General features: G+C 44.9%; 3 protein-coding genes across 9 annotated transcripts in view; 2 read left to right on the top strand and 1 right to left on the bottom strand.

Moving 5' to 3' along the window:
- Positions 1-7,395, bottom strand: part of CIB1 (calcium and integrin binding 1) — a 15,410-nt gene extending 8,015 nt beyond the window's left edge. The window contains exons 1-4 of the mRNA XM_075858140.1: positions 7,056-7,395; positions 4,218-4,252; positions 995-1,097; positions 24-177 (exon numbers count right to left, since the gene is read on the bottom strand). Coding sequence (XP_075714255.1) covers positions 24-177; positions 995-1,097; positions 4,218-4,252; positions 7,056-7,106 — 343 coding nt within the window. The 5' untranslated portion in view covers positions 7,107-7,395. The remainder of the gene's footprint in view (positions 1-23; positions 178-994; positions 1,098-4,217; positions 4,253-7,055) is intronic.
- On the top strand, positions 7,138-13,338 carry GDPGP1 (GDP-D-glucose phosphorylase 1). Of its 2 annotated transcripts, none has more exons than XM_075858139.1 (2): positions 7,138-7,215; positions 11,782-13,338. In XM_075858139.1, the coding sequence occupies exon 2, from the start codon at positions 11,812-11,814 to the stop codon at positions 12,967-12,969; it is 1,158 nt and encodes a 385-aa protein (XP_075714254.1). In that variant the 5' UTR covers positions 7,138-7,215; positions 11,782-11,811; the 3' UTR covers positions 12,970-13,338. The 2 variants fall into 2 exon arrangements, with proteins under 2 accessions (XP_075714254.1, XP_075714253.1); XM_075858138.1 differs by lacking the exon at positions 7,138-7,215 and adding an exon at positions 7,681-7,760.
- Positions 13,339-23,751: 10,413 nt separating this feature from the next.
- Positions 23,752-24,998, top strand: part of TTLL13 (tubulin tyrosine ligase like 13) — a 33,351-nt gene continuing 32,104 nt past the window's right edge. The window contains exon 1 of one of the 6 annotated variants that reach the window (XM_075858133.1): positions 23,752-23,855. The gene's annotated coding sequence lies outside the window, so the exon portion shown is untranslated. The other 5 variants (XM_075858135.1, XM_075858137.1, XM_075858132.1 and 2 more) reach the window with 5 other exon arrangements.

Raw genomic sequence — 24,998 nt, 5'->3', positions numbered from 1 at the left:
GATAAAGATGTAAATGTCCTTACCAAAGATCCTGAAGGCATAATGGGACTTAACGTCAAGTGTAGCAGAGTCACTGAAAGCACTCAGCATGTCAAGGAAATCTTCAAAGGACATGCTGTCATCAGTTTGTTCTGAAGTGGAGAAGACATGGCAAATCCGATGCTTAAAGGGGTTTGCCTGTGGCGAATAAAAGGTGGAACTGAAAAGGGTCCTGGAGAAAATGTGCAGACTACATCAAACTGGATAAAAGAAACCGTCAAGTGCGTAGATCTATATATAAGTAATAAGGAGTTCATGGCATTCACAATATTCCCATGAAGGATTACCCCACCCTATATCAGTTCAGTCCTCATACATGATGGTCATGTAAATAGATTCACTCTGCCATATAGTTTTTAAATAAAGAAATGTTCCATTTGAATACGTTGCTGATGCGCCCTGGACTGCATGGCACGGACCAAGGGAGGGGGTACCGATTCTGGCAACCACTGCCACTCTCCTTGTATTGTGTGGCAACTGCCAGCTGTTGCCAAAAGGAGTTCACAGGGGAAATACTATCCCAACACCCCTAGAAATGGGCACGTGGGGGACAATGAATAAAGAAAGAAGACTTGGGTATGTTTATTGACCCAAATCGGGCAATTTTTTTTAAAAAAGAGCTCTATACTGCCAGAGGATTCACTTTAAAGGAACTCCAGGTAAAACGGATAGTATTATACCTCGTGCAGGGCCCGAGGGGCGGTGCATGACACAGGAAGTTCAAGTACACCAAAACTTTACCGACACTATTCCTTTTACAATTATCACGATGTGTATTGATCCAGAATTTCAATCTCACTGGATTCCCCTCATTTCGGGACATGGTTTCCATAGTCAGGGCGCTAGATAGGCTAATTCTTGCATTTATTCTACTAGGCTTGGCGGAGGGAAGTCGGGTTATAACACGTAAGTTTCACGATCAGGCGGCATTTACTTCAACAGGAAACACAATTACCTTCAATTCTGGCAAAGTGAGGAACCTCTCCTTGGGGACTCTGACCGATTCAATGTTGCTTCTGTATTCTTTCTGTATCATTTCACTGAATCTTTTATGAGCACTTTAGGATGAAACGGAAACAGTGGATGTAATTATCAAGCGTTATAAATAATATAAAACGGCACAATTCACTGTGGAGGATCCTGTTGATAGATATGGGAAACACCAGTTTTTGTTCTTCTGCAGTAAAATGAGGCTTCTCAATTAGTTCATACTACTCTGCGAAAACTTTCAAAAGAAAATGAAAAAACAGATTTAACGCCAGCAGTGCCAGCTCCGTGCATATTAAAGGCCCGTCTGTTCAGAATTTTCAAGCCAATGCTTTGATCACCCACTAGTGGCCAAAAAGCAAACTATTCTAGATATAATAGAGCAATTCTCCCTAAAAGAAATCCCCTGTAAATATAAGTTCTTGCCGTGTCCTTTTCAACCAATTTATTGAAGCGGGTGTTTGGTTAACAAAAAACATTTTGACATACTTTATTGTTAGCTTTACAAAGAGTGGATACAAGGGTTGTCTTTCCCTCTGGAGGAGCTGCCACATGTGTGCATTACATGAACAGTCTATTGAAATTAACGCTGTGTAATGCTTCATCTCCCCTGGGGTGGCACTGCAGGAAAATGTATCACTTGCTTCAGATTAGAGCTGATCACTCAGGGTCTCAGCAGCGGTACACCCTTTTATCAGCTTATCATTGGGGAAACCTCCTTAAAAAAAAAAATCTCCAAAGCAAACAACCTTTTAAAAATTAAAAGCTGAACAACAACCAGAATGACTGCCAATATCTAAACCCCTGAATTACAAACGTGTATAGTAATACAGTCATGCATGTCCTGCTATTTAAATACAGCAGAACCATGTCGATTTGCTGTTCAGGGCTCTAGAAAAGTGGATGACCACCTCTGTGGAAGCTGTAATGGCGACTGTATTGGATGGCAAAAAGTTTTAAAATTTTGAAAGAAGACAAACTAGAATTAAAAAGGAACTTTTAAATATCTCTTATGTATAGGGCGTACTAAAAATGATGCAAACAACACAAACATTTAACATTGCTAAGCGACAGCCAGGAACAATCCTTTGTACAAGGAAACCACTAACATAATAGGAAAACAAGGAAACTGAATAAGTAATTTGATACGATCGTAAAAACAAAGTACATAGCTGAATATTACACTCTGCAAGCAATAACATCCATAAACCGCAAAAAAGTCAAATCATTAAAAAACAAACCATCTTATATGGAATCTAAAACAATGACACGAACCCATGAAAAAGCAGTACTATGGCCCAATGGGTATTGTGCACGTCAGATAGAGATATTATGTACGTCCCAGATATTCACAGTGACCAATAGTGCTTTGTGGGAAACGGACAGAGGTAATGGAAATATGAAGAATCACTAGTAAAAATAAACCCACAATATAAAGTTAATAGAAGTCCTTTAATTGACAATCAATATGGCCACCACTACAGCTCTCATAAGGGTGGTCATCCAGCTTTCCCAGACTCCTAAATGGCAAATGTTTCAAGTTACGCAGCAATAACAGAGTGGACAGGTGAGAGATGATTACATGAATAATTGGACCACAAAGGGGGCAAACTAAAAACACAATATCAGAAGCGACTGGCATGGCTGAAAAGAGATTTGAATATAGCTATGAACAGATTTTTCTCTTTTCTTATAGAAAGTAAGATTAATTCCTTGGTTTGCCATTGTGGGTTTGAGGAAGGGAGTATGTCTCGCCAACAGTCAGCATCGGTGGAGGGTATGGCCAGTTTAAGCGCTTGTCCACACGTAGCGGAATCGCTCCGTATTTTCCATCTAGAATTGCGGACGGAAAATACGCAGCAGAATACAGTAGCAGCAAAGTGAGTGAGATTTAACAAAGCTCATCCACATGCTGCGTAAAATTTCCGACCAGAAATTGACCGGCGGTGCGTATTTTTCATACCGCAGCATGTCAGTTCATGCTGCGGAAAGTGGACTGAATTACTGCGTTTTTTTAGAGGGGATGTCACCATCTCCCTGCATTGAGAAAAACGCAGCAAAATACGCACCATTTTCTGCAGTAAAAAAATGCAGGAAATGGTGCTGTTTTTCCGCAGCGGAAAACCTGCGAGATTCTGCGGAATTGCTGAAGAAATTTTCTGCAGCAATTCCGTGACGTGTGGACAAGCCCTTACATACATCGAAACCTAAAATTTGAAGAATTTACATACGAGATCAACTGAAGAATTTAGATTTTCGATATATTTTTCTATTTTAGGTGGAAATGGATCTTAGAAACTGACAGTTTGAGCTGCAGACAATATAACTTTGTTCAATGGCATAACATTCCCCACCCCCTAGAAGTGCGGGGAGTTGGCACAATGAATGTAGACTCAATAGTCACTACTCTGAGGAGGCAACGATGCAGGTGGATAGGACCCCTAGATTCCAGGCAAATTTAAGATTAGAGTTTTGCTCATAATGATTCTTTAGGGTATGTTCACACATCACATATTTGTTGCAGAATTTTGGTTACAGAGAGTAATAGAATATCGCTAGGATATTCCATGACTTTCTCATCGGTGGGGGTCTAACTGACGGTACTCCCACTGATCCTGAGAATTAAGGTGATGTTTTAGCGCTGCACCCACTTTTGTAATTTCTACCTTGCACAGTGGCACTCCCAGCCACCCGCTGTGCATGAATGAGGCTCATCTAAGGGCCTGTTCACATTAGCGTCAGGTTCCGTTCATCGTTTCCGTTTCACCTTTCTGTCGGAGGAGCCGATGAATGGAAACCATAGCTTCCGTTTGCATTACTATTGATTTCAATGGTAATGCTTCCGCTGCAGTTGGTTTAGGTTACGTACAGTTTCAGGTTTTTCTGTGGCAACAATAGCGTAGTCGACTACGCTACTGTTTCCATGAAGAAAAACGGAAACTTTACAGAACTGAAACCAACTGAAATGGAAGCATTACCATTGAAATCAATAGTAATGCAAACGGAAGCTATGGTTTCCATTTGGCTTTCCGTTCATTGGCTCCTCTGACTGAAAGGTCGAACAGAACCGATGAACGGAACCCGACGCTAATGTGAACACAGACTTATTTACCAACGTAATTCCATTTTTCCTTGTACCACATGACAGTAATACACATTTCAAAGACACCATATAAAAAAAAAACACATACAGCAGGATTTCCTGTTTTGTCAGGTATGTCAGCTCCTAGAAGAAAACAAAAGAAAAAAAGTGACAGCAGTGAAAAAACATTTCTGTAGGCATATTATAGTAAAATGTAGGAACAACTTTGGTCAAGCTACAACGTTGCGCTAAAATTTGCGCCTTTTAGTTTTCTTGCCACTTTTCATAACTGGTGAGTAAGTGGGTGTGTCTTATCTGAAGGGGGTGGGGCCTCTACCTGAACGACAAATGTATTATAATTGACTCCAGAAAACTGGCGCAAACTATAGGAGAAATCTACACCATCTCCTAGTTGGTGTAGATTCTAGTCTGTGGGGCAAGGTAGATGCCCATGCTCACCCCACCGCTCAACTTCTCTACTCCCCACCGGCTCCCTCTTCATGCCGCGGCACATTCAAGGTACTGACGCCGGGCAGTGTCAATGTCACCACTGCTCCATTGCATAGGTAATGATACTGCCCGGCATCAGTACCTAGAGTGAGAGAAGAGCAACAGGGAGGTGAGTATGTATTTTACGTGATGGGGGGGGATGGAGGAGGCGCGGTCGTTACACCACAATTGTTGTGCACAGCCAACGCAAAGATGCAACACATTTATTAAGCAGCGTTCGCCTCCTCATAAACGAGTCGCATCTCACTCCAGAGAATTGGTTATTAAGACTGGTGTTTCATACGCAATAAATCTGCCCCATTGTCTATACCAGGGGTCTCAAACTCGGCCGGGTAAGTGGGCCGCATATAGAAAAAATGGGAAGTTGACGGGCCGCATTACTTTCAAATTTGATACAATACAAAATTATTGTTAATTAATTCGTTATTTGAACTACTATAACAATACTACATTACTATAATAATAATAATACTACATTACTATAATACTACATTACTATAATAATAATACTACATTACTATAATAATAATAATACTACATTACTATAATAATACTGCTAGGTTTAAAATTTGAGATATTTCTCCACGTGCTTATTTCAACAATCCAGTTTTACAGTTTAAGTGTCGCTAAATGCAGTCCGGAGGCACAGTTGGCAGACACACGTCAAGATTGGGCAGCCCCTTTTTAGATAGGGCCACAGTGCCCTCTGTGGATGCTGCCAGTGCCATCCGCAGATGCTGCCACAGCGATGTCAGGGGCTTGCCCAGAGCTGGAGTCCCGGAGCAGAGCCGCTTCTAGCCGTCTGCCTGGGATTCCAGCTCTGCTCCTGACATCACGGACCATATATGGACAGAGATGTCAGGGGCAACCCCAGAGCTTGAGTCCCGGGCAGAGGGCTAGTATGCTCTTCCTGGGACTCCAGCTGTGCTCCTGACATCACGGACCATATATGGACAGAGATGTCAGGGGCAACCCCAGAGCTTGAGTCCCGGGCAGAGGGCTAGTATGCTCTTCCTGGGACTCCAGCTGTGCTCCTGACATCACTGGGACTCCTGCTCTGGGGGGGGGGGGCGAAGATCTGTCAATCAAAAGTAAGGAGGCCTATTTTCGGACGTCTTTCGGGCCGTAAACGGCCGCAAAAAACGTAAGCAGAACGCCTCCAAACATCTGTCAACGACGTTTTGTTCCTACAGGCCATTTTTTTACGCGGCCGTTTTGAAAAACGGGCACGTAAAAAGAAGTGCAGGTCACTTCTTGGGACATTTTTGGTGCCGTTTTTCATAGACTATTGAAAACCCCGCCAAAAACGGACGTGAAAAAGGCCACGAAAATCGCGAGTGGCTTCAAAGACCTCTGAAAATCAGAAGCTCATTACCATACGGGCACAGGAACACTAAAGAACTGAATACTAAAAGGTACAGAGCCGACTTATATATATGCGCTACATAAAAAGGATTTTTTTTCACCCACTTCCACCAGGTATTGCGGTTGTAACAGGTGAAATGCTGGTGACCGGTTCCCTTTAAAGAAAATCCAACATTTTAAGTAAAAATACAGGCACCGGTTTTTTTCGGAAGCATGAATTCCATCTGAATCCATCATTGTTGTAAGGCATGATAGGCTTATCCCCCTAGGACGGTTTTTCTTAGGCAGAGAGCAGACCGCCATCGTCCAGCTGCTGGAAGCCATGGCAACATGCGGTTACTAGAAGAGGCTTCCAGCAAATTCAGGGGATATTAGATTCAAGTAGAGGATCCCCGCCTCTATGACACACGATGTTAATCAGCAAAGGGGATCTATATACATACCATTCCGATTTGTTGTTTTCCCATATGGCATAGGGGTTGGATCAGAGAAGATGGACGGAGTGCGAGTTGTGCGGATGAAACTTATCATTGGGACACTAGCACTGTTATGGGGGACCTCCAGCTATTATTATGGTGGTGTGGCCAGTTTTTAATGCATAGAAAAAATTTAATAGCCCTGCCATGATAGTAGTATCCCTGAAAACATTTTCTAAACATTGCTGAAGAAAAATAAATTGGAATCATTTTGGCTGTCATGTCAAACAAGGACAGGTTGTTATAATACGGGGGGCACATACAGCTCAACTGCCAGTAAATTTCTTTCTGTCTTGTTTCACATTGCAGCCAATCAGAGCTCAGCTTTAATATTTCCCGAGAAGGTTAAGACAAGAAAGCTGAGCTCTGATTGGTTGCTATGGGAAACAAGGACAGTTTTAACGTTAGACAGTCTTGATATCATTTATTGCTGTCGTGCCCCTTTAAATGTAAATGGACTAGTTCCTCGCGCTCACCTGAGGAGACACAGGGTGCATTGATTTTATCTCCTCACTCTCTATATAAGCGCCCCGCTTCCTGGATCCAGTATCGTGACATACAGTATTATACAGCGACTGTCCACAGGTGTCACGTACCTGATACTCATTGAGGAGCTGCTTGGACATCTGGCTGGGTGATCCCCCCATAATACACACTTCCTCCAACTCCCACACTCCGGACTCCAACTTCTCCGCGAAACTCGAAAGCCACAGAAACAACACTAAAACTTCCGCAACAACGTCACCACCTGCTGGGGTAACGCCTGATTTGCATAATTTATGTGACCCCGCCCAGTAGCTCCGACATGGGCGTGGTTAGCTATGGGATGGGATGACTATGTATTGCTATATAATGTGCAGGTGTGACTACCATTGCGGGGTAATAAAGCCGCATCTGTGTGACTGACATCTATGCCTGGAATTCACTTTACCATTGTATACAGACATATTTATTATACTGTACGATAACGTGCCACTCAAAAGCCAGCGTTGTGGAGGTTGCATCCATATCACCTATAACAAGGGGGGTTGTCCCAATACTTATTTTCAGTTATTGAGAAATTTTTGCTTTTAGTGAACGTTATTAGTAGTAAAGATGTACTTTAATTATAATAAAATGACAGTTATTTTAAGTGTTGTTTGTAGATTTACTGCTGGAGACTGGTGGGTGTATTATAATTTGAACACCCCTACAGTTGTTTCCTATTGGTATCGTCCGATCAGGAAGTGACTGCGCTCCTTCTGACAGTGTGACCAGCAGGCAGTGAATGAATGATACGGACACCTGCAGGAACCACACGGGTACAGTAATCGCCAGTGACTACTATGTACAGGTTATTAAAGGGGACGGAGAACTAGAAATCCAAGAGGGAAAATCAACAAAGTTGACCAGGGACCTGTAGAAACCTCTGCTGAGCCAGTCGCAATGTCAGTCAATGGGGCATATTCACTAATACCAGTCCACGGGGCATATTCACTAATACCAGTCCACGGGGCATATTTACTAATACCAGTCCACGGGGCATATTCACTAATACCAGTCCACGGGGCATATTTACTAATACCAGTCCACGGGGCATATTCACTAATACCAGTCCACGGGGCATATTCACTAATACCAGTCAACGGGGCATATTCACTAATACCAGTCCACGGGGCATATTCACTAATACCAGTCCACGGGGCATATTCACTAATACCAATCCACGGGGCATGTTCACTAATACCAGTCCATGTCCATTAATACGCATATAGTTGCAGCATAGCCTGTGCAGACCACAGCACATATTGGTCCACATTTATTATTAATGGCGTTTTTTACACCACTTTAGGTAGGGGAGATGGAGAGAATTACCCGTTTAATTAAGGCTTGATTTACACGAGCGTGTACGTTTTGCGCACGCAAAAAACGCGGCGTTTTGCATGGGCAAAAAGCACTTAACAGCTGCGTGTGTCATCATTGTATGATGCGCGGCCGCGTGATTTTCGCGCAGCCGCCATCATTATGACACTCCGTTTGGATGTTTGTAAACAGAAAAGCACGTGGTGCTTTTCTGTTTACATTAAGAGTTTGACAGCTGTTGCGCGAATCACGCAGTTCGCACGGAAGTGCTTCCGTGCAGCATGCGTGGTTTTCACGCACCGATTGACTTCAATGGGTGCGTGATGCGCGAAAAACGCTGAAATATAGAACATGTCGTGAGTTCTAGACAGCGGAATCACGCTGCGCAAAACCCACGGACTGTCTGCACTGCCCCATAGAGTAATATAGGTGCGTACGACACGCGCGTATATTACGCTCGTGTAAATGATGCCTAAAAGGCGCTCTCATCTTAATAAATGTGGCACATTTGGAAATGTCTGCCTCACCCACTTTTCTCTTTGAAAAACAATTTGGACGATTGATCGAGGAGTACGCCACTATGTACAGAAAGTGGTGGCACCCTTTGGTAAATCAGTCGCTCACAACGCACCAAATAGGAACATTTTATAGAAGTCGGGCGAGTGTACGGGGCTTCTTACATACGTCTCAGAAAACTGGCGAAATTGGATTGCTAAATATCCTCGTATGTGTTGGTGCTCAGGATTTCATTGTTTCAGACCGATGGATATTTACAAATAAATAAAAATGTAGAAACGACCCCTGGTTACTGGATACTCACTATGATGAAAGCGAAATCTCAACTCCACTTGTATATTGCAGATATAGCTATCGTCTAATATGCTTCTTTTATAGGGAGCTCTCTATATGAGCGGGAGTGATGTAAATATATATAGGGTGGGTATCCATCATTGCCCCACAAATGAATCAACAGGACACATGGCACCATTTCTGGAAGCTTCCATCCTGCCATTGGGCTGCTGCCACCGGCTGAAGAGAAGCTATATGTCAGAAAAAGTGAAACAGGAGCTTCATAAATATGGCGTCACAAAAATGGTGTAAATACATTGAGAAATGTTCCCATCTACAGCTCTAGTGCCTGGCACAGAGTCCAGGGCAGATTTGGCATTTCTGGGTGCCCTAATCAAATACTTTTTATTTTATAGCAAAATACAATATTTACCCACCCTGCCCCCACATATTAAGGATGCCCCATAGTGCCCCTCACAGTAATAATGCCATCTTAGTGCCCTCTCACAGTTATAAGGTACCCTTAGGGCCCCCTCACAGTAATAATGAACTTTTAGTGCCACCACATTTATAGTGCCCCTTCACAGTAATGATGTTCCCTTGGTGCCCCCTTTAGTGTCACCTAAACAGTATTGATTCCCATTCGTGCCCCCCCCCCACCGCAGTGATGCCCCCTTAGTAGCCCCTACAAAGCAATGATGCCCTTTTAGTTCCTCCCAAACAGTGATGCCCCCTTAGTGGCTACAACAAAGTAGTGATGCCCTGTTTGTGCCCCCCTGACAGTAGTGAATCCCCTTATTGGCCCCCAAAGGTAGTGTCAGAAATGCCCTGTTTGTGCCCCCCACTCAGCAGTGATGCCCTGTTTGTGCCCCCACACAGCAGTGATGCCCTGTTTGTGCCCCCACACAGCAGTAACGCCCCTGATTTCCATCCATATGGTGTGACAGGGCATATGGATGGGATGTCTAAGCCAGACAACTCTTGTAAAATGCCATTCACTACACTGTAACATCTGGCCACTAAGTACAATGCCACAAAGGTGAACATGACCATGGAAATGATTCAGTCAGTTGTTTTTTGCGGGACGAGTTGTAGTTTTTCATGACCCCATTTATTGTACAACATAATGTAGTGGGAAACTGGGAAAAAATTATTTGTGGGGTGGAATAAGAAAAAAACTGTGGTTCCTCAATCTTTTGGAGGGTTTTGTTTTTACGGCGTACACCATGCGGTAAAATCAACAGTTAACTTTATTCTGCGGGTCAATATGATCACGGCAATACCAATTCTATATAGTTTTTTTATGTTTTACTACTTAACATGGAAAACACTGGTTGTTAAAAATAAAATTTGAGATTTGTCGCCATATTCTGAGAGCCATAACTTCTTTTTTTTTTTCCTTTTGATTGAGCGGTATGAGGGCTTATTTTTTTGCAGGGTGAGCTGTAGTTTCTATTGGTACCATCTTGGGCTACATGAGACTTTCTGATCACTTTTTAATCTATTTTTTTGTGGGATATGAAGTGACCAAAAAACAGCAATTCTGGAATGTTCATTTTTTATTTTTTAAACCGTTCACCATGCAGACTAAATTATATTGTAATAGTTAAGACTTTTACAGATGCAGGGATACCAGTTATGTTATTTTATTTCTTTTTTTACATTGTGCTTGGGGGAAACATTTTTGACCTTCTAATATTTTTTGTATTTATTTTTTATATACCAAAAAAACTTTATTTTACTGCATTTAACTTTTTTACTCGTCCCCCTAGGAGACTTGAACCAGCGATCGTTAGATCGCTTGCATGATATACTGCAATACTGATGTATTGCACTATATAGTGATACTGTCTCCGGAGCCAGGGCTTCATAGGAGTACCAAGATGGCAGATGTGAGAGCCTTCATTAGCCCCCCACGCAGCCATGCTAACCATCAGGGGGGGCGTTGCAATGTTCTAACCACTTATATGCCGCTGTCGCAATTTATCGCAGCACATAAAAGGTTAACCGATCGGAAACCCGCTCGCTACACTGAAGTGTCGGTGGTAAGATACAGCTTGTTCTGTGGAGAGGGCTTAGCCCTTGTGCCCGCTCCATAATCCCCCACCAGAGGTGTGCAGTATGTGTATATATATATATATATATATATATATATATATATATATACGGCAGATGTCGGGAAGGGGTTAAACCTAGAAAAAAATGACAAAAGTACACAGAACATAATTTCGCCCACACTGTTTGACAGTGCAGGATCTTCTGCATCTTCCTAAAACAGACAGTTTTAGAAATCTTGCAGATCTTGTTTCTGATCTCTTTTTTTTGTCCGGCAGATTGCCGAGGGGGCGGGGCTCAGACAAGGGGTGGAGCTTAATGGTCTTTGCATCCTTCTGCAGACAGTTTCCTCACAGCTACACATAAAATTGGGAAATGAAGTAGAAGGGGAATGAATCTCCTGGGACACATATAGAGGAGTTATTTATAGATTTTTCAATTTTTATTGCAATAGGAGACAAAATAGGATCAATAGAGAAGTATATTAAGGGAAGAATTGCTGGGATTTTGTATTTATTTTGTGTATATTTAATTTGTAGTGTTTATTTAAACTGTCGCTGAAAATGTTAGCGTTTATGGCCAGCTTTAGCGTGCCACACATGATGAAACACTAATTCGTATTTATTTTTTTACCAGGGCTCATACGTGGACATAGGAGATGGAAACATGGAGTTAAAACACTCAGCTAGTTTCAATGGAGCAATAATAGAAGAATATAAGAATACAGAAGAAGACTTTATCTTACCAGGGATCACATGGCAGAGGAGGAGAGAATATGCAGAAGACGACCGTTTTATTTCTCATTTTGATAGAACACTTCAGTCTAAATGGGTAGAGAAGATGGAGCGGGGTCTCTTCCGCTATCCACTGTGGAGCTTACAAACCAAGATTTTACCAGGGAGTGTGAAGTATGTGGCACAACTTAATGTCAAGAGGGGCATAGAGCGGAGGAAGCCTCAAGACATAAAGAGCATCCAAGAAAAATTCAACCCAAGCCAATTTAATTTCAATAAGATCAAGGATGAGGAAATTTTATTTCAGATGGTCAGATCACCAACTGAAGAAGTGTCTGGTGGGGCATATATAGGTAGAAACCCTAATCACGACTCTGCCCTGCCAAGCAGTAGGCATAACCGTACCCTAGTGGTCATTAATGTTAGTCCTCTTGAATTTGGACATGTTTTATTTATACCAGACCCATCACTTTGTTTGACTCAGATCTTGACCCCAGATCTAACGTTGCTTGGATTGGAATCTCTACTTCTCAGCGGCCACCCAGGGTTTAGAGTTGGTTTTAACAGCCTTGGTGGCTTTGCATCCGTAAACCACTTACATTTACATGGATTTTACTTGGATGAGGAGCTACTGATCGAGTCCGCGCAGAGCAAACCTTTGTGCCCCGACATTAACTTCCACCTACTCACTCATTTCGCAGCTCCGGGCTTCTTTTTTTACACGGACGGGAAAGACTTGATGTTTGTCTCCCAGAGAATATGCCAAGTTACAAATTATTTTGTACGGCGAAACATCGCGCACAATGTGTTTATCACCAGAGGTAGTGATCCAGCAAATAGTGGTGGCTTAGAGTCACGGGAAGGCATCCGAGTGGTCATATGGGCAAGACAGTCCTGTTTTGGTGCCAAGGAGGAGTCTGCATTCAACGTGGCGCTCTGTGAACTCGCAGGTCACTTGCCCTTCAAAAATGAGGAAGATTTCGAAACTCTGACTGAGGAATCTGTTATTAGCATTGTAAGGAGTTATCTCTTCTCAGATGATGAATTCAGGACGTTATCATTGGAGTTAGTGGAATATTTAACAGCTTGACAAAGGGCTCATTCAGCTTTAACTCGTCCGTGTGACGGCCGTTAAAACAACGACTGTCACACGGACTCAAGTATTTCAATGGGGCCGTTCACACGACCGTTGTTTCAACGGAGCGTGTGAAGGGTCCGTGGAAAAATAGGACATGTCCTATTTTCTTGCATTTTCTCCCATCTCTCCATAGACTAGTCTATGAGGGATCCGTGATAACGCGTCCCGCACGGGTGCACCTCGGACGTTTTTCACGTCCGAAGTTGCACCTGCACTTCTGAATGTAGCCTAAGGATTATATTTTATTTTATTTGTGCTCTACATATTGCTTTACTTACATTTAATTGTAGTAGGAATCTTTCATAAATGATTTCAAATATCTTTGGGGACTGAAGAATATTTTTTTATTTGCATTTTACATTTTGCTGTGACTACTACTGGGGGGGGGGGGGGGGTTTGCAGTTTTCAACATACTTTTCTATGGAAAGATCCAGTTTAAAATAATGTGACATGTTCGTTCACATAGTGGTGCCATTATCAGGTAACATTCTTAGGCTCTGTTCACACCGCCGTCATGGTTAATGTTATAACGGAAACCATGACGACAGCAATGAATCAGTTACACGACGGGCACCAAGGTTGCCATAGGGATCCCATTGACTACAATGGGTTTTGCCATTTTGACAGGAAGAATAGCGCAGCATGCTGCGCTATTCTACCTGTCAAATATGATGGAACTACTGATAGAGGCTCCGAACACAGAATTTGACGGTAGTGTGAACACAGCCTCAAAGGAGCTGCACCAGAATCGACAAGAACGGGGGTCCCGATCCTCTCATTCCTCCTCACTGCTCAAATGCAGTGAAGGCGACATTGAACGGAGTGGTTGGTCGAGCATGCCCACTGCCGCTCCACTGAATTTCCTCCTCACTGTGGGGGGCACAGTGAGGAGGAACGGGATGCCCCCGCTGATCCTTTGGACAGATAATTGTCGATTCTGGTACAACCCCCTTGAATGTGAAACTTTGAGCAAAGCCTGAAAATTCAGCATTTGTTCAGAGTAGTCCTGGTCTAAATGTAATCAGAAATTCACCATCATTAAATGGTTCATCTACCCTGGTTAAAGTAGGAATCGCACTTGCTTTGTTACTCCGTTTTTAAGCCAAAGTCTAAGGGCCAGTTCACACACAGTTTTTTGACGGAAAAACCGTCTCGCGGGAAAAAGAAGCGACATGCCCTATCTTCAGGTGTTTATGTCTCTGACCTCCCATTGACATCAATGGGAGGCAGAGAAAGCGTCTTTCGCTGCGTTTTTGTCCGCGGCACTCAATGGCCGCGGGCGAAAAACGCGGCAAATGGCATGCAGGCAGATGAAAATCTGCCTCAAAATTCCAGACTGAATTTTGAGGCAGAATTTCTGCCTGCAAAAAAACTCAGTGTGAACAGGGCCTAAAATTGATTCAAAAGGCTAATAAGTACATAACCATTAACCCCTTCCCGCTCCTTGACGTACTATTACATCATGGCAGCTGTATCGTTCGCGCTCCATGCCGTAATAGTACGTCTCGGGAGTAACGGCCGTTTCGGCCGTCCTCCCGACACATACAGGAGCTGTGACGCTGCTGTCTTGTTCAGCAGCTGTCACAGCTCCTACAGCGGGGACCGATCGCTGGGTCCCCGCTGATTAACCCCTTAAAAGCCACGTTCTATAGAGATCGCGGCTTTTTAGGGGTTAAGCTGCCATCGCCGGCCTGCTACGCGATAGCGGCCGGCGATGGTGACTATGGCAACCGGACACCAAACAATGGCGTCCGGCTATGCCATAGACGGAAGCCTAGTGGGTCCTGACAACGTCAGGACCCACTATGCTTGCTGTCAGTGAGTAGCTGACAGTTCTAATACACTGCACTACGCATGTAGTGCAGTGTATTAGAATAGCGATCAGAGCCTCCTGCCCTCATGTCCCCTAGTGGGACAAAGTAATAAAGTTAAAAAAAAGTTAAAAAAAGTTGTGTAAAAATAAGAAAATAAAAGATTTAAAAGTAATAAAAGTAAAAATCCCCCTTTTCCCTTATCAGTCCTTTATTATTAATAAAAATATATAAACAAACAAATAAACTATACATAATTGGTATCGCCGCGTCCGTAACGGCCTGAACTACAAAATTATTTCATTATTTATCCCGCACGGTGAACGCCGTAAAATAATATAATAATAAACCGAACCACAATCACAATTGTTTGGTCACTTCACCTCCCAAAAAATGGAATAAAAAGAGATCAAAAAGTCGCATGTACCTAAAAATGGTGCTGATCGAAACTACAGTTCGTTACGCAAAAAATAAGTCCTCGCACGTCTTTATTGATTGAAAAATAAAAACGTTCTGGCTCTTAGAATAAGGTAACACAAAAAGTGAATGATTGTTTACAAAACGTATTTTATTGTGCAAACGCCATAAGACATAAAAAAAAACTGGACAATGTTCCCTCTAAGCCTTGGCAGCTCCTGAGCAGAGCAGTTAGGGAGCAGGGCAAGTCTCCATCAATGGTGGGCGATCTGATGAACAAAAGTAATACTCCCAGTAAACGCTAATATAGCGACTAAATAAAAGAATAAGAAAACTTATTTTAAATTAGTTTTAAATTACTTTTTTAAATACTATAATATTACAAGTACAGCAGTAAAATAGACTGTTCTAAACACTAATTTATAGGCATCAATGAAAGAATCCCTCATTAAACCACTGTCCTTATAGATAGCGCAGACAGACCCCCTGTAGATAGCGTCACACAGACCCCCTGTAGATAGCGCCGCACAGACCCCCTGTAGATAGCGCCGCACAGACCCCCTGTAGATAGCGCCGCCCAGACCCCCTGCAGATAGCGCCGCACAGACCCCCTGTAGATAGCGACGCACACACACCATGTAGATAGCGCCACACAGACCCCTTGTAGATACTGCCACACACATCTCCCTGTAGACAGCGACACACACAGCCCCCCTGTAGATAGCGCCACACAGACCACCTGTAGATAGCGACGCACACACACCCACCCTGTAGTGAGCGCCACAGACCCCATGTAGAGAGCGCCACACAGACCCTCTAGATAGCGGCTCACACATTCGTTTGTAGATAGCGCCACACACAGCCCCCTGTAGATAGCGTCATACACATCCCCCTGTAGATAGCGTCACCCCCCTGTAGATAGCGTCACCCCCCTGTAGATAGCGTCACCCCCCCTGTAGATAGCATCACACGCAGCCCCCAGCAGATAGTGCCACAAGCAGCCCCCTGCAGATAGCGCCACAGGCAGCCCATGCAGATAGCGCCATACGCAGCCCTCTGCAGATAGCGCCACATGCAGACCCCCTGTAGATAGTGCCACACAGACCCCCCTGTAGATAGAGCCACACAGACCCCCCTGTAGATAGTGCCATGCCACACAGCCCCCTGTAGATAATGCCACATAGCCCCCTGTAGATAATGCCACACAGACCCCTGTAGATACTGCCACACAGACCCCTGTAGATAGCGTCACACAGACCCCTGTAGATAGTGCCACACAGCCCCCCTGTATATAGTGCTACACAGCAATTCCCCCCTGTATATAGTGTTACACAGCCCCCCTCTTGCCTTGTATATAGCGCTACACAGCCTCCCCTTGTATACACCGTGTTCCAAATTATTATGCACATTGGATTTAAGTGTCATAAACATTTAGTTATTAGTTTTTCAATTAAACATGGATGGTATTGTGTCTTAGGGCTCTTTGGAACATTGTAATCAATCTCAGACACCTGTGATAATTAGTTTGCCAGGTGTGCCCAAAGGAAAACTACTTAAGAAGAACGTTCCACATTCTTAAGCAGGCCACGGGTTTCAAGCAATATGGAAAAGAAAAAGGATCTCTGCTGACGAAAAGCGTGAAATAGTGCAATACCTTGGACAAGGTATGAAAACATTGGATATTTCAAGAAAACTTAAGCGTGATCATCGTACTGTGAAAAGATTTGTGGCGGATTCAGAGCACAGATGGGTTCGTTCAGATAAAGGCGTAATGAGGAAGGTTTCTGCCAGACAAATTAATAGGATTAGGACAGCAGCTGCTAAAATGCCATTGCAAAGCAGCAAATAGGTACTTGAAGCCGCTGGTGCCTCTGGAGTCCCGCGAACCTCAAGGTGTAGGATCCTCCAGAGGTTTGCAAGTGTGCATAAAGCTATTATTCGGCCACCCCTAAACAATGCTCACAAACAGAAACGGTTGCAGTGGGCTCAGAAATACATGAAGACTAATTTTCAAATCGTGTTGTTTACTGATGAGTGCCGTGCAACCCTGGATGGTCCAGATGGATGGAGTAGTGGATGGTTGGTGAATGGCCACCATGTCCCAACAAGGCTGCGACGTCAGCAAGGAGGTGACGGAGTCATGTTTTGGGCTGGAATCATGGGGAGAGAGCTGGTAGGCCCCTTTAGGGTCCCTGATGGTGTGAAAATGACCTCTGCAAAGTACGTAGAGTTTATGACTGACCACTTTCTTCTGTGGTACAAAAAGAAGAACTGTGCCTTCCGTAGCAAAATTATCTTCATGCATGACAATGCACCATCTCATGCTGCAAAGAATACCTCTGTGTCATTGGCTGCTATGGGCATAAAAAGGAGAGAAACTCATGGTGTGGCCCCCATGTTCCCCTGACCTCAACCCTATTGAGAACCTTTTGGAGCATCCTCAAGCAAAATATCTATGAGGGTGGGAGGCAGTTCACATCAAAACAGAAACTCTGGGAGGCTATTCTGACATCCTGCAAAGATATTCAAGCAGAAACTGTCCAAATACTCACAAATTCAATGGATGCAAGAATTGTGAAGGTGATATCAAAGAAGGGGTCCTATATTAACATGTAACTTGGCCTGCTAAGTTTTTTTTGATTGAAAGAGCTTTTGATTTCTGTAAATATGACCTGATGCTGCAAATTCAACAAATTACCATTTTAGTTCTCTTTACAACCTTTAAAATGTTTTGATCTCTGTTGTGCATAATAATGTGAAACAGTGCATTTTGAGTTTTTTACTTCTAAAAAAAATCTGTGATCATTAGGAGATTTGTTCAATAAAATTCGCATTATACTCCAACGGTTGATGGCTTGAAGATTATACTGACTGTCATTTGCATCGACTATTTAGGAAAATCAGCGAAAAATAACATTTGCATAATAATTTGGAACGTGGTGTATAGCACTACACAGCCCCCCCTCCCCTTGTATATAGCGCTACACAGCCCCTCTCCCCTTGTATATAGTGCTACACAGCCCAACTCCCCTTGAATATAGTGCTACACAGCCTCCCCCTCCCCTTGTATATAGTGCTACACAGCCCCCCCTCCCCTTGTATACAGCGCTACACAGCCCCCCCTCCCCTTGTATACAGCGCTACACAGCCCCCCTCCCCTTGTATATAGCGCTACACAGCCCCCACTCCTCTTGTATATAGTGCTACACAGCCCACCTCTCCCCTTGTATATAGTGCTACACAGCCCACCTCCCCTTGTATATAGCGCTACACAGCGACCTGCGTGGTTTTCACGCACCCATTGACTTCAATGGGTGCGTGATGCGTGAAAAACGGCGAAATATAGAACATGTCGTGAGTTTTACGCAGCGGACTCACGCTGCCCAAAACTCACGGACTGTCTGCATGCCCCCATAGACTAATATAGGTGCGTACGACATGCGTAAAAAGCACGCGCGTCGCACGCGCGTATTTTACGCTCGTGTAAATGATTCCTTAAGTCGTTTTCCTTCGATTGGGCACACCTGGCAAACTAATTATCACAGGTGTCTGAGATTGATTACAATGATCCAAAGAGCCCTAAGACACAATACCATCCATCAGTTTAATTGAAAAACACTTTAAGGCTTCATTTACACGAGCATAATATACGCGCGTGCGACGCGCGTGCTTTTCACGCGTGTCGTACGCACATATATTAGTCTATGGGGCAGTGTAGACGATGCGTGAATTTTGCGCAGCGAGAGTGCGTTGCGTAAAACTCACGACATGTTCTATAATCGTGCGTTTTTCGCGCATCACGCACCCATTGAAGTCAATGGGTGCGTGAAAACCACGCATACCGCACGGAAGCACTTCCGTGCGAACTGCGTGATTCACGCAAGAGCTGTCAAAAGGATGAATGTAAACATAAAAGCACCACGTGCTTTTCTGTTTACAAACATCCAAACGGAGTGTCAAATTAGAGATGAGCGCACCGAACGTCACCGGGTTCGGCCGAACTCGTTTTGACCGAACCCGGCAAAAAAATTTCGGGTACGCGACGGCAGGAGACAGTCACTGTCCACGGTGCTGAAAGAGTTAAACTGGTTCAGCACCTTGGACAGTGACTTCCGATCACAATATACATATACGTGTAAAAAAAACAAGAGGTTCTGACTTACCGATAACTCCCGGCTTCTTCCTCCAGTCCGACCTCCCGGGATGACAATTCAGTCCAAGTGACAGCTGCAGCCAATCACAGGCCAAGCACAGGCTGCAGCCAATCACAGGCTGCAGCGGTCTCATGGACTGCCGCGTCATCCTGGGAGGTGGGGCCGGATGACAAGAGAGGGACGCATCACCAAGGCAACGGCCGGGAGACCGGACTGGAGGAAGCAGGAAGTTCCTGGTAAGTATGAACGTCTTTTTTTGATTCACAGGTTGGTGTATATTATGATCGGAACTCACTGTCGAGGGTGCTGAAAGAGTTACTGCCGATCAGTTAGCTCTTTCAGCACCTTGGACAGTGACGGGCGTCGACTAGCCTCATCTCTATGATGGCGGCTGCACGAAAATCACGCAGCCGCGCATCATACACGGATGACACACGGAGCTGTCAAGTGCCTTTTGCGCGCGCAAAACGCAGCGTTTTTTGCGCGCGCAAAACGCACACGCTCGTGTAAATCAGGCCTAAATCCAATGTGCATAATAATTTGGAACACGGTGTAGTGCTACACAGCCCCCCTCCTCCCCTTGTATATAGTGCTACACAGCCCACCTCCCCTTGAATAGTGCTACACAGCCTCCCCCTCCCCTTGTATATAGTGCTACACAGCCTCCCCCTCCCCTTGTATATAGTGCTACACAGCCCCCCTCCTCCCCTTGTATATAGCGCTACACAGCCTCCCCCTCCCCTTGTATATAGTGCTACACAGCCTCCCCCTCCCCTTGTATATAGTGCTACACAGCCCACCTCCCCTTGAATATAGTGCTAAGCAGCCGCCGCCTCCCCTTGTATATAGTGCTACACAGCCTCCCCCTCCCCTTGTATATAGTGCTACACAGCCTCCGCCTCCCCTTGTATATAGTGCTACACAGCCTCCCCCTCCCCTTGTATATAGTGCTACACAGCCTCCACCTCCCCTTGAATATAGTGCTACACAGCCTCCCCCTCCCCTTGTATATAGTGCTACACAGCCTCCGCCTCCCCTTGTATATAGTGCTACACAGCCTCTCCCTCCCCTTGAATATAGTGCTACACAGTCTCCCCCTCCCCTTGTATATAGTGCTACACAGGCCCCCTCCCCTTTGTATACAGCGCTACACAGCAATTCGCCCCTGTATATATGGCGACACAGCCCCCCTCTCCCCTTGTATATAGTGCTACACAGCCCCCCTCACCCTGTATATAGCGCTACAGAGCCCCCCTCCTCCCCTTATATATAGTGCTACACAGCCCCCCTCTCCCCTTGTATATAGTGCTACACAGCCCGCCTCCTCCCCTTGTAAATAGTGCTACACAGCCCCCCTCCTCCCCTTGTATATAGCGCTACACAGCCCCCCCTCTCTCCTTGTATATAGCCCTACACAGCCCCCTCCTCCCCTTGTATATAGCGCTATACAGCCCCCCTCCTCCCCTTGTATATAGCGCCACAAACCCCCCTCCTCCCCTTGTATATAGCGCTACACAGCCCCCCTCTCTCCTTGTATATAGCCCTACACAGCCCCCTCCTCCCCTTGTATATAGCGCCACACAGCCCCCATCCTCCCCTTGTATATAGTACTACACAGCCCCCCTCCCCTGTATATAGCGCTACACAGCCCCCTCCTCCCCTTGTATATAGCGCTACACAGCCCCCCTCCCCCTGTATATACTGCCACACAGTTCCTTAAAAAAAAAATAAGATTGTACTTACTCTGCCCCGTTCCCACAAGAGACGGAGCGCTACACTGCCTCTCCTGCGTGATGATGTGACGTCATAACGCAGGCATGCGCAACTCCCAGCACCTTATAGACTGCAGGCCTAACATGACCTGCAGCCTACAGTATTCATTTGTATGTGCATCCTGAGGACGCACATACAAGTGAATGTGGCTGTCGCTAGCGACACCACTGCATCCACCCACCGCCTGTGAAAGTGCGCAGGCTGTAAAGTTTAGTCAGCAGGCGGATCGTGGAAGGTGCGTGGCCGCGCAGCTGCGCACCTTATAGGGAACACTGCTCGTGGGTATTAAAAAGTATCAAAATGTATTAAATAGAATAAAGAGTAAAAGCATCCTCATGGAGATCATATATAAACACCAATAAAAAAGAAAATAGACATCAAGCGCCTGGCTGGGTTCAAACAGTCAACATCTCGTATCAATGCACTACATGGCAACATCAATAAATAGCAAAGTACATCATCAAATCGTATACATATAAATGTATAGGTTAACTATAAACAATGACTTACCATGTACTCAAAAAAATATAATTTACAAAAAAATTGCCACTAGTATAGAAATATACAATTATATTACTCCAAAAGGTAGGGTAACAACCAAGAACCATGTCAAGCTATGACTCTAAGGGTATGTTCACACGGCAGCGTCCGTAACGGCTGAAATTACGGGGCTGTTTCCAGGAGAAAACAGCACCATAATTTCAGCCGTAATGGCATGTTGAGGCGCTTTTTGCTGCGTCCATTACGGACGTTAAATGGAGCTGGTTTTCCATGGAGTCCATGGAAAACGGCTCCATTTAAGTCTGAAGAAGTGACAGGCACTTCTTTGACGCGGGCGTCTTTTTTACGCCCCGCCTTTTGACAGTGGGGCGTAAAAAAAATGACCGTCTGCACAGAACATCGTAAGACCCATTCTAATGAATGGGCAGATGTTTGCCGACGCTTTGGAGCCGCTATTTCGGACGTAATTCGGGTCAAATACGCCCGAATTACGTCCGTAAATAGTGTGTGTGAACATACCCTAACCATGTAAGTTATGCATTCAGCTGTACCGGGTAATGTCCAGACTATAAGTGGATAATACAGAGAGCCCCACGGGAGTCAACTCAATTTTGCATATATAGAAAAAGGGATTCAAATATTTATCGGTCAAACGTATGCCCCAACCAAGGCATCTGAGCTCTAAAGTTCCAGAGCACTCGCGAGGGGCGGTCAAGGCAGGTGTAGATAGAATCCCAACAAGCTGAACAGTCCAAGCCGGACCACGAGTCCACGATAGGACTACAACCGCGGCAAGCGGACCGGAGGTCGGCCGGAAACACGTCCCCAGCAATAGGTAATCAAGATCCTAGTGAGTTGAACAGTGTAAGCCAGACTGCAAGGACACGATGAGGGCTGCAGCCACGGCAAGCGGAATAGCTGTCGCCCACAGAACTATTTTGCAGCATACGTTGACATGTTGAGGATTAAAAAAAACGCACCGCAGATACATGTTTTTGAATGGATCCTCGCGTGATTTTTTTTTCTGCATTTTTGATGAGATTTGTTTAAATCTCATCCATTCTTCTGCTACTGTAATACGCCGCTGCAATGAAATCCGTTGCGGAAAATCTGCAGTGTTTACGCTGTGCATGACCCTTGCAATGTAAATCTGCTGCAAACTCTGTGACTTCGGACTGTCCCTCTTCGACCATCAAAAAAAGTTGTCAGATATTCCAAATCTCCTTACGAAATTGGGGCATTGGACAGCCGTTCCTACCGCTACGCAGTTCACACCCAAATAAACACAAAAAAACGATCATGAAGCATCCTAATTAATTTCTATTAGGGTATGTTCACACGGCTTCTTTTCGGTCGTAAACATCCCGAAAAACGGATGAAGAATCAGAAGCGGAACGCCTACAAACATTTGACCATTGATTTCAATGGGAAATACGGCGTTCTGTTCCAATTGGGCGTTATTTTCCACCTGATTTTCAAAAAACGTTGCGTAAAAAGACACCCCGTAAAAAGAAGTGCATGTCACTTCTTGAGACATTTTTGGAGCCATTTTTCATTGACTCAATAGAAAAACAGCTCCAAAAACGTCCTTAAAAAAAAGCTTGTTTGATAAAAAAAAAAAACGGTTGAAAATCAAGGGGCTCTTTTCGCTTGAAAACAGCGCTCCGTATTTTCAGCCGTATTTTGTTATGCGTGTGAACATACCCCTAGACTCATTTTGATTAATTTAGCTATAATTGTATCATGATGTTATGTCTATATTATATATATATATATATCTGTCTAGTGATCTATAATAATAAAAAAAACTATATACTGGTCAATGGGAGATTTTTTTTTACAGTATACATCAGTTGCATAGGGGAAAAAAAGTAAGATACAAAAACCGCAAGTGTGAACCCAGCCGTATCCCAGTCGGCGCTCTTATCATATTCACTGCTTCATATGCTGTGCGGGTTTTGTACAGGGTCACGTTATTATAGCCGCATGGTCCCGGATCACGCCGGCCTACAGTACACATGACATGTACAGTCGGATTAGTCCGTGTCACATACAGCGCCATGTACAACCCGCGTCCTGTCATTCAGCCTTCACCTAGTCCTCCCCGCCCCCAGCCGTGGCGGCTATGCCCGGTTTCCATGGTTACTTGTAAGTTGTTGTCCTTGGGAGGCCGGGGAGCCGGGTGAGTATCTGGCTGCGTTATGTATCAGAATAAGAGACAGTCACCCTCCGGAGATTGTGGCCATTTGTACGGTAGGAACCGGCTGTGGGGAGAAAAAGACCAAAGCAAAGCGTCCATAGCAACGGCGCATAGCTACCGCAGCCCCGTGTGTATATAGGATGAAAGTTTTATAAGTGTTCTGCGGTTACAGTCACAGCAGCGCTGGGTCTTGTCATGTTTATAGTATTATTGGCGCTACTATTAGGGTATGTGCACACACACTAATTACGTCCGTAATTGACGGACGTATTTCGGCCGCAAGTACCGGACCGAACACACTGCAGGGAGCCGGGCTCCTAGCATCATAGTTATGTACGATGCTAGGAGTCCCTGCCTCGCTGCAGAACAACTGTCCCGTACTGTAATCATGTTTTCAGTACGGGACAGTAGTTCCACGGAGAGGCAGGGACTCCTAGCATCGTACATAAGTATGATGCTAGGAGCCCGGCTCCCTGCACTGTGTTCGGTCCACTACTTGCGGCCGAAATACGTCCGTCAATTACGGACGTAATTAGTGTGTGTGCACATACCCTTATTACTGCTTCATGCTGGAATGGATTTATATGGAGTGCAGGCAGCTGTACAGATTAATATATAAAATGAGTGGAGTGACGTGCAATGAGAGGAGCGATGAGCAATGAGTGGAGCGCTGTGCAATGAGTGGAGCGCTGTGCAATGAGTGGAGCGATGAGCAATGAGTGGAGCGCTGTGCAATGAGTGGAGCGACGAGCAATGAGCGGAGCGCTGTGCAATGAGTGGAGCGCTGTGCAATGAGTGGAGAGCTGTGCAATGAGCGGAGTGCTGTGCAATGAGCGGAGCGACGAGCAATGAGTGGAGAGCTGTGCAATGAGTGGAGAGCTGTGCAATGAGCGGAGCGATGAGCAATGAGTGGAGCAATGAGCAGAGTGCTGTGCAATGAGCGGAGCGATGAGCAATTAGTGGAGCGACGAGCAATGAGTGGAGAGCTGTGCAATGAGCGGAGCGATGAGCAATGAGCGGAGCGCTGTGCAATGAGTGGAGCGCTGTGCAATGAGTGGAGCGACGAGCAATGAGTGGAGCGCTGTGCAATGAGCGGAGCGATGAGCAATGAGCGGAGCGATGAGC

Source organism: Rhinoderma darwinii, chromosome 3, assembly GCF_050947455.1.
Source record: "Rhinoderma darwinii isolate aRhiDar2 chromosome 3, aRhiDar2.hap1, whole genome shotgun sequence".
NCBI lineage: Eukaryota > Metazoa > Chordata > Amphibia > Anura > Rhinodermatidae > Rhinoderma > Rhinoderma darwinii.
The sequence above is the reverse complement of the archived record's forward strand: the minus strand, read 5'-3'. Positions and strand labels throughout refer to the sequence as shown.